Source organism: Mus pahari, chromosome 1 (genome assembly GCF_900095145.1).
Source record: "Mus pahari chromosome 1, PAHARI_EIJ_v1.1, whole genome shotgun sequence".
Taxonomy (NCBI): Eukaryota; Metazoa; Chordata; class Mammalia; order Rodentia; family Muridae; genus Mus; species Mus pahari.
In genome coordinates, this window is record NC_034590.1 from 46,288,524 (window position 1) to 46,299,016 (window position 10,493).

General features: G+C 48.0%; 1 protein-coding gene across 3 annotated transcripts in view; it reads right to left on the reverse strand.

Moving 5' to 3' along the window:
- Nucleotides 1–5,100, reverse strand: part of Slco3a1 (solute carrier organic anion transporter family member 3A1) — a 281,111-nt gene extending 276,011 nt beyond the window's left edge. For all 3 annotated transcript variants that reach the window (XM_021189846.1, XM_029540392.1, XM_021189837.1), the window contains exon 1: nucleotides 4,743–5,100. In XM_021189846.1, coding sequence (XP_021045505.1) covers nucleotides 4,743–4,922 — 180 coding nt within the window. In that variant the 5' untranslated portion in view covers nucleotides 4,923–5,100. The remainder of the gene's footprint in view (nucleotides 1–4,742) is intronic.
- Nucleotides 5,101–10,493: the final 5,393 nt, after the last annotated feature.

Genomic DNA, 10,493 nt, shown 5'->3' on the forward strand with positions numbered 1-10,493 from the left:
TAACCGACACCTCCTGGGAAACCTGTCTGCTTCCAATGTATTTGTGAGCCTCCTTCTCCATGTTTTCCCAGCATCACACTCACACAGCCCCTGGCCATGCGGCTGAGTAAACAAGACCCAGAGCAGAACAGAGCCCCCCACCCCACCCCACCCCAAGTCTGCCATCAGATCTCAATCCGGGAGAGCTTCCGGCTGGAACAATGCCTGCTCAGTTCACTGCTCACTTCACCATGCAAGAGAAACCTCAGGAAACCTGACCTGGGAAGATGCCCTTCTAGCAGCAGGTAGGAGGAACCGAAACAGACCAGACCAGGCAGCCCCACATCGCCAGGCCTCTGGACCCTTCTTCTAAGGTACTAAAGTTTAACAGGGGGCAGGGATGGGGTAGGTAGAGAGCAGAGTTTACAGAACTCAGGAAAGAGCTCTTGCTCACTGTACAGTAATCCACTTAGATTACCTCTCCATAGCACCTCTCCCCCCAAAGCAAACGTGTGTCCACAAACCTAGGTGAAGAGAGCTTTCAGAAATACATCTTTTTCCTTACGGAGTATTAGTTAGATATTTTAAACCAAGCTACAGGAATAAAGCCTGGGTGTTTTTTTTTTTTTTCTTTTTACTACCTGGGGCTATAGAGGAATTATGCAAATAGCAGGGAATTTGTCATTATGACTAACCATAAGTGTATAAAATAATTTGATTAAGTAAAAGACAGTTACCTTAGTCATCATACTAATTTGACAAGGGCTTTTAAGATGTTTTTCAGCCGTCAGCTTCTAGACTAGCTAGGCAAGAACCTGTCTTCTCCATGATGCTTCGTTAGAGGAAAATTAAAGAAACAACCATGGCGGCTGTACCTCAATTACTGATTGTGAACCTGCTGAAAGTTCTCTGGCCTAAAAAATGAGTGACTATAGAGCAGAGAGACGGAGCCTCATTACCCTAGAAATACAACCTCAGACGTGCACATCTACAAAGCCACTGAGGGAGATGCCCACCTCAGCTTCCTGGACATCGGCTTGAAGACCCAACCCCAGAGCCAGGACTGGGCCTTCTTCCATCTGCATCCCGAAGAACTTCAAAAGCGGCGTCTGTTGTGAGCTCTACTCGCAATTGCCTAAGGTGTCAGCAGTTTTAATTTCCTGTCCGCATCCTTATCTCCTCAAGTCCTCAGTAATTCGATAACACAAACAGCACACAAACCAGTCTCTGCAGGGTTACCTTTCAGGAACAGTCAGCTCACCACATCTCGGGAAGCCTCCGTGAGGCACAGATAAAGTCTCCACAAGCCCTGCAAATACAAGCCGGAGCCTCTGAAAGCAAGCACCCAGGTACCAGAAGTATACATGGTCCTGTCTCGGTGGGACAAGAGGAAGCACAATGAACTCTTCTTAGGCAAAATCATCATCATCATCCCCACCAAGCTGTTTATTATGCTGCATCATAATATTGTTCTAAGTGCTGATTTCAGAGTCCCTGGCTACACAGGGTGGCACCTAGATTACCTTATCTGTACTGTCCCACCAAGATCTAGATATCAGGGCCCACTTCTTCAGTTGCTGGAAGGCCTTGGGACCCAAGCAAAAAGTGGCAGATTCCCAGATTAGTGTGCCTTGAGTTTCCTCCCCAGGCAGGTTAAGAAAAACCTCTCCCTCTCCCTCTCCCTCTCCCCCTCCCCCTCCCCCTTTGCTCTCTCTCTCCATCCCTTTTCTCTTTCCAATCTCCCTCTTCCCCTCCATCCTTCCCCCTCTCTTACCCTTCTTTAACCGCCATCCCCACTCAGGGCGCTCAAGCACAAACACACACATACAGACACAAACATACAGACACACACGTACACAAACATACATGCACACACACAGAAGTCCTACTTTTCAGGGCAGCTTCTCAAGTCACCAGCCACTTCCTGCCTCACTTCTGCAGTTGGGAAACATACACCAATGTCACCGAGGACACATTAAGGACAATGAGAAACCTGCCTTTGCAGAACGAACAACAAAGATGAAGTGACACCAATACTTAAAAATGAAAAGGCAGCCAAGGAGATCAAACACACACATACACACACACACACACACACACACACACACACACACACACAGTAGTTGCATAGACTTGTGAAACCAAATAGGAAATAATGGTTCTGGCGTCAAATTTGCAGTCATCCTCTTGGCTGAGAAAGGGAACGCTGTTGGCAATGACCCATAGCCAGCCCTCCATCAGATACCTGAAAATACTTTCCCAGAAGCGCATGCTGACTCTCACTGAAAAGACTGGTATCTACCCATGGACCACCTGGGTTCATCTGCAGACACAGGGTCTCAGGTTTCCTGGAACAGACACAATGGAATTCTAAAAGTAAAGAATCTGCCTTTCCCTCAATAATAGCTTGATTCCCCAAATATCCACAGAAAAGGCTTCTGTGGCTTTAAGAAAAGTAAAACTTTTTCCTACCTGCCAAAGGCCAAAGGATGGGAAGCCTCTAAACAGACTCAAAGGATCAAAACCTGTGGCAAGCTGATTGGGCCAATCCGCCTAAGCCACTACTCTTCCTGTGAGGTTCTTGTAGTAAAGGGACCTCCACTCTGTGGAACGGGGCAGAGCAGGGTTCCTGAGAACCTTGTCTTTGCACTGCTAGTCATCAAAATTAATTCAATGTCCTAAGCCTGTCCTCTCTCAGGCCCCCATCGGCTTTCTGCAGGGCACCTGTTGGCTCCCGTTACCCAGTACCCACCCCCACGCATCAGACTTTCCATCAGGGACAGACAGAAGTGCCCAGATGCCACCAGCGGGTGGATAGAATGCCTCCTGTCCTTTCCTTGTCCTGTGATGCACACAGTGACCCCTCACCTCCCAGGGCCAGCCACAGTGGAAGCACTTGCCTTTTAACTTTCTAAAAGAACAAAGGCTACTCCTCTGCTTAAGGTTCTTCTTCACTTCCTTCTAAAACCCTAAGCCACTAGAAGTGCAAACTCCTAATCTCAGATGCTCATCACTCGTGGGGATGAAGAAGTCCAGCCTTGCTGTTTTTGTCAGATGTGAATACCACACCCTTAACCGAGACTGGTGTAAGGCAAAGAAACTGTTAAACAGGAGTCAGCTGTTGATCGAATAATTGCCTCTTTTTACACAAAGACCTGGTTAGATATAATTCAGTTTGCATATGCTTTGGTACAGAGTCACGCTTAGCAGTAAGAATGTGCATTTGCCTCCAGTGACACATATAACTTCTAAGTATTTTAACAGTCAATCTCTTCTTTAAAAAAAAAAAAAAAAGCTGCTTCTCCATACATCATCATCCTCATCAAGCAAATGCCAAAGTCTACAGCTTAGTGTGACAACGATAGAGAAAAGGAATACATTTGGGAAAACAGAATACTCAAATGTTCTTTTGGCCCCAGGGTTCAGTGACAATATTATACACAAGACAGAAATGGAGAATTAAAAACTTTATCTGGGAAGGGGCGACAAAAATACATATGATTTCTCAAATGCTCTAGAGTTCAGTCACCCTAGGAACAGAATAGAGCCCCACCCCCACCTCCAAGTCACCACGTAACTATCTTCAACCAAGTGCTATGCCTTGGCCTGTACGAGCCTTGGGAAACTGTTGAGGGTACTGGATGCTCAGCATCTGGCCCTCATTAACTTTAACCCTGGGCCAGGAATGAGGGATTCATGATAGCATCAGGATACACATAACTCTATCTCTAGATGTGGTTATCCAACCGCTTTTGAAATCTTGTCCAATTCCATCTCCATCAAATGTGCTCACTAACACTTAAAATCTATGACATTTGATTCCAGTTTCAGGTCAATAGCCAAGTAATGAATTAACACTATCCACTCGGAAACATCTTTTCCTGGGTAGACAGGATAGGTCTGGAAGTGCACTGTCTGAAACTCAAGTGCGGACCACCTGAGCAAGACAGAAGAAAGCGACAAAGTAGGTACTTGATAATCCTTACAAGTGGATTTCTTGGGTGTAGTAGGTTTCCATGGGCCTTTGAGCATCAATAATCCATTTCTGGAGACAAATAAAGCAAATACATATTGTACAGAATGATCCACTCCCCATGTGGGTGAGCGACCATGATGGGGAATTAAGGTAGAACTACAGAAACTCGCAGCTGCTCTCCAGGTACTATAACTTTATCCCTCCACTGAAAGATGGCTATTGGGATCTGGGTGGGACTAGTCCCCCTGCAGCTACCACTGAGCTCAGGGCCACACTTGGGCGCCTTTAAAATTCCCCCAGCAATTGGCGGATGGAGAAAGAGCCAGGGGGAAAAATGATGCATAATGATTCGTTCACCGGGCGGATGAAACGGAGAGTAGAGGACGCAGGATGCTAACTGGCTTTTCCTCCCATGTGCAGGTCACCTGAACCGCGATGCCTTCCAGTCTCTGAGGAGGCTCCCTGAACTCGCCATATGGCTCCGTTTTCAAGAGGGGAGAAGAAACAGTTTCATGCCCACCTGCCTGCGGCGTCTCCTTTCAGGCACCCCTTCCCCAGCCCCTGCCCGGCGCGCGAGCTGCCGGCATCCACGGTCCCGCCCGCTCCGGGCTCGGGCCGGCAGCTCCCCCGGCGGCCGCCTCTGCACCAGTCGCCAACCTCCGTGCCGGGCCGAGGTCATGCCCGCCTGCCCCCGGAGCCGGAGAGGCCCCTTCCCGGTGCCAGGCGGCAAGCCCGAGAAGCGCCGGCAGGGAAGTGGGTCCGTGGCAGAGTTGGCACCCAGACTCACCAGGTAGGCGCCCACCGTGCCCTGCGCCAGCATCAAGGCGCACTCAGACACCAGGAAGATCTTGATGTTGGAGAAGCAGGACACCTTCTTTTTCTTCTTCTTGTTCCTCTGCGCCTCGTCCCCCTGCAGCTCCCCGCTCCGGCCGCCACCCGACGAGCCGCCCGGCTTCTTCCCCTGCATCCTTCCCCCGCCGCCGCCGCCGCTTTCCCGCTCGCCCCGGGTGTCGTGGCCGTTGCCGGGCGGGGGTGCGTGCCGCGAGGCTGCGTACTGTCCCCGCCCCGGGCCCGCGGCGGCCGCCCCCGTCCTGCCGCGGCTAGAGAGGTTGAAGGCTCCGCTCCTCGCCGCCGCCGCGCTCGCTCCCTTCCTCCTCCTCCTCCTTCTCCTCCTCCTCCTCCTCCTCCTCCGCCCTCCCTTCGCCGCCTCCTCCGGCTCGGGCTGTGCCAATCACAGGGACTCCTCGCGCCGCCCGCTGCTGCCGCCGCCTAGCCTCTCTCGGACTCTCGCCGCTGCCTTCACCTGCTTTCCCTGGTCCGCCGGCCTCGCTTGCCTTCACCCCTAGCGTCCCAAGCCCGGGCCGGGGCCTGATCGCCGCCTTGAGCCCTAGGCTGCGCCGCTACTGGCTGCGGGTGCGTCCCTGGGAGGCACGAGGGGACCTGCTTGGGGCACTAAGGGCTTGCTGATGGTCAAGGCCGGCGGGGTCTAACTACCCCGAGAAACTGCAGAATCCAGGAGTCCTGGTGGGGTGGGAGGCTGAGCGAAGAAGGTGCTACCCGGCCACTAGGAGGCACTGCGGAGCCCAGGGCACCACGGCGGAAACTGGGTGGTACTAGGACTAGCAATGAGGCACAGAGATGGGAGTATCCAGGCACCCTACTTCTAGTGCAGGTACCTAATGCTTAGGTACCCGACTGCTAAGGCGGGAGAGGAGAAGCAGTTTCCATAAAGAGAGTATCCCGGGTATAGGAGCTGTATTCGGCTTGGTTCAGGGATTACTAAGGACAGACGCCGTGCTCTGGGGCTCCGGAAGATGCCAGAGATAGGAACTGCCATAGGCTCCTCTGGTTTGCCAGCCTCTGCTCCAGCATTCAGTGGCTACTGGACGTATCTAAACCGCCCATTCCCCGAAAATGGGAGAGAAAAAAAAAACCAAACAAACAAACAAAACGGAAGCTCTGAGAAGGGAAGTTAGAGCTTTAGGGAGTCTCACATCTTCCCCCAGCCACCAAGTACAGGCAACTGCAGGTCACAAGGACCCCAGCAGAGGGCCTTGTTTAGTTCTCCAGCGGCCTGCTGTTGTAGTTCAGGAAGGAATGAGCCACAAGCCTGCCATGTCCCCACCCCTCTCCTGACTATTGTGGCCCTCCCTGGCCTGGACTGAAGGTCAGCATGCAGCAGCACCAATTGTCATCAGTCCTCCGCTCCCGCTCCCGCTCCCTGCTCCCCAGCATTCCCTAGGATTTTGGTCCACAAGGCGCCTCTGATAGGATGTACTGGTTCAGGCAGCAGCGTTTGGAAGCTAAGAGAAAAGTGGATAAGAACAGAAAATACCTAGCATGGCTGTCCACGTTAGGGACGAGAGGCCAAGCCTATTGGGAGAACAATTCCATGCTTTCGCTAGGGCCTATATCCCAATGCCAAGGCTTCCATTCAGTAGTGCATAGCAATTAGCCCCGACCATAATTTCTACTTTCTTCCAGAGAAATTGAGTAAGAATAGACGGTGGCACAGTGGGGGTGTGTTGTTTGCCTTACCATTTAAATATAAATTGCTTCATCCATCTGTCTTCCAGACATGACCTCACCTAGTCTTGGTGTGGTTTTCAATGTGCCTCCCCTTGTCTGGGGTACCTTCGGCCTAAATTACTCTCTGGCATCGCTCGCTACAGTGTTCTCTACCAGTGGTACTGTATCCTAGAGTTGTTAGGGTCAAAGCCTGTGTCCTGGCATCCCTGAGAAGCTAGGCTCAGACCCCTGTCCCTCGGAATGCCGATTAAAGGAGCAAGTAGCAGTCAAAAGAAGAGAAGGGGGATTATTCAGCGTGGTTACACTGGGAAGAGGAACAAATAGACAGGTCTAGTGATCTCCCCACTCCCTAACTGATTCTTCCACGTTCTGCATGAGCTTTAGGTACAAAAGGATATGAATCACTAAGTAGTCCTGGTCAAGGTATAGCTTTGCCCATCATTAACCCATCAACATCTGGGCTTCAGTCTCCTCTGGGTGGTCTGACAGGTTGTCAACTAGCTCTGCCCACTACCTTCCTGGAAGACAAGTTCCTCCTGTGGCTGGCACCTTGTTCTTCTGGCAGCTTGAGATTGGTAGAGGAATTCCAGTTCCTGGAGGGCTATTAATTCAAGAGTCTGGTAGCCAAAAGAAAGGGGCACACTCGTCTCTGGGCTCATGTGTGGCTCTATTACACTGCGGCTGAAATCCTTACTGTTTGGCTGTACCTTTCCCATCTCTGCAACCTCTGGGCATGCATTGCCAACCTTCTTTGGATCTTTTGCTTCTCGTTCTTGATCTTTCTCATGACTCTACTCTTATATAGTCCCCCCTCATGAACACATTCCTTTGGTGAACTGGAAGACAAGGGGGCGCGAATCTTCCTCTGAATGAGTCACAAGGCTGAAGTTTGAAATACCATCGAGGTGTATTAGTCTTTGAGACTCATTTACATACCCTGCAATCACACAAATGTCGATGTTCATTTTGTGCTTGCCTTGACCAAGCTCTCAGTATAGAGCTGCATCTTACCATAACCCCACAGCAACCTTCTAAACTAGATGGTGCAATTAGCCCTGTTCAGGAGAAAACTGAGATCTAGGAAGGGGAGCTAACTTGACCCATGCCACTCACTTACTCGGTAAAGATTGGCAGAGCCAACAAGATGTCTGCTGTTGCATCCTGCAGTCTCACCAGGAAGGTGAGAGTCACACCGTTCCCCTTAAAGGCAGAAATTCAGAGAGATGTAGTAGCTAGCCCAAAGTCACACACCAAATTGGGACAGGACTTCAGTCTCAGCCCTGCTCTCTGCTACAAATCACTTTGCCTCATGTTGACTCGGGGCAAGGCAACACTAACTTTATTTTAGATTTTAACATGAACTATCTTTAAATAAATTAGGCATAAATGCTGTCAAAGATAGGGTTCTAGATTATGACGGTCAGTTCTTCCTATAGTTAATAGTAGCTGAGTATGAGTGCCAGAGTGCACCAGAAGATTTAGGAATCTACCAGGCCAGCTGCAGGCTTACAGTGTGGAAGGAGGAATTTTGAGCACTTAATTCAATGCCTTTCCTCCTTTACTAGTCTTAGTCAAAACTGTGGCTCTAGGGTGATGGGATGGGTTTGTGAGCAAGAAGTACTGCCATCCCTTACACACAAAGGAAGCAGGAGAAAACTAGCCATCATTGGGTCTGTCTGCACAGCTCACAAAAGCTTATCAAGTGGTCCTTTGACAGCTAATACCTTGTCTACCTCACATACAGGGAGACCTGGGTCAACTGAGCCCTTTACTCTTGAGACAAATTAACAAGTGGCTTTATGGTATTCAGTGCAGTTGCCAAGGATGGAACCTGTATGATCCAGCAGGAAGTGATAGGGGACCTAATGAGAAGAGAAAGGAGAAAGGAAGCTCCAGACTGGGGGCTTAGCTCTCCTGATGCCAGTGTCACCCCACCCTGACCAGTGTTAGAAATAGACAGCCCTCAGTGACTTGGAGAGAGTAAGACAATCAGAGGTTACAGCCCCAGGGCATCTCAACTAGATGGCCTTGATACTGCCATAGAGAAACTGGAAACATTCTAGGGGCCACCTGAGGTTGTTCTGGTCTACCTATCCCCTAATGGTGAGTAGTGAATTTAGGAATGGGTCAGTGGTCAGTGTCCACAGAGACCTTGCATTTCTTTTGGATTTTCAGCTACTTCTCTGGGCTAGGTAACTCTTTAGAGTTACAAGGAGAATAGTGCTAGTAAGGCCTCGGCTCTCAAATTCTTGTTTTGTGGGATACTGACAGTATTCTGGGTATTGGAAAGCCACACAATCTTGAAATGTGACCCAGGAAAGCCAGAAGAAGATTTCCTGACACGGAAAAACAAACTGACCTTGGAGTCCTAAAATATTAACAAGAATAGGTAAATATGAGTGGTTAGTATTTGGAGAACTTTCTCTTCCACTGAAGAAGAGAAGTGGGTTAAATTTTTGTAAACACACACACACACACACATACACACACACATTTTCACACCACATACACATACACACATGCAATCACATGTACACACACAAACACTCATATGCACACACACACACACACACACAGATAGACACAATCTCTCACACACTTACACACAAAGTAACAAAATCTTCCACTGTCACCGGGCTGTGGCAAGATTTCACAGCAAGTGGCCTCAATGTAAGTCAACTCACTGAGAAACTATTGTTCAAGAAATTCACATGAGTCATCTTTGCAGCTCAATTTTGTTCACAGGCAAATACAAGGTTGAAAAATAAATTCATAGAATGATGTCTGATTGTCATTGGAATGGAGAAATAGATGTTTAGATTCTTACGCTATAGGTAGCATATTTTTTCAAAAGATATATATGTGTGTGTGTGTAAATTTAAAAACTGTATATATGTGTACATGGTATATACTATATATATGTGTGTATATATATATATATATATATATATGCATGTATATATATAATTTTTTAAATTTTATGTGTTCACCCAAGGATAGAATTAAAGTGAGGCCAACTCCTCTATCTTGAAAGTAGTGTTTGTGCTGAGCTGAAGTTTGCTTCTATTCCTTATAGTCCTTCTTTTCTTCATACTAGTTTGCCTGACAATGCCTGCCTGTCTGCCATATCCTCTGCTAACTACCCACTATATTCTGAGATTTATATTTAAATTATCTCTCTTAATTTAAATATGTCCTGAAGCTAGACAAAGAATAAAAAGGATAACTATCTATGTGGATCAATTTGCAACCAGGTGAGTATGGAATTCATGTGGAAAAGGAGAGGATATGAAAGCATGGGTAGAAATTGGAGAATTAACTGGAGATAAATAGAGATTTTGAAATATGCTTTATTCATGACAGATTAGTTTTGAGGTGAAAGGGAAGAAATAAAAATATATTCTTAGCACTGTTTTCACGATCTCCCCTCAGGCTCGACTGCTACTTTGGAAGTAATTAAAATTTGTTAACTCAAATAGGTTATTTGAGTCTTAGTATAGAAGAAGACTGTCCATATGCATCATAACTTGAGAAAAAAATCCACCTAAAATTAGGTTGAAAGAAACCAATATTGGATTTTATTTTAGCGTGCCATTTGTATTTGTTTCTGGTTTTCAGCTTTAGAAAAAAGATCCATCTTCGAGGGAGATGCTAGTTATTTTTATTCTGACCGAGTCATCACACTGCTATCCTTTGGGGAAAGTGCCTGGTCACTAATGACCGAGCTGGGCACGCAGGGGTAGAGTCCACCTGTTCTTTGTCTTGTGTCGGATTGTTGTTTCCTTGGCACATTTGAGCTACAGAATGAAAGTAAAGATGCTGAACTTTAGATCCCAATTGTCCCCCCTGATATTTCTTTTCCAACATCTGTTCAAATACCAGCAAGCACTCCAAAAGGCTGGCAGGACATATAGGGCATAAAGCATTCAGGATGCTGAATACAGCATGTCGGATTCCAGAGGAAGCTATCCTTAACGCAAGAGCAAGGATGAGTACAATGTCCCTTCAT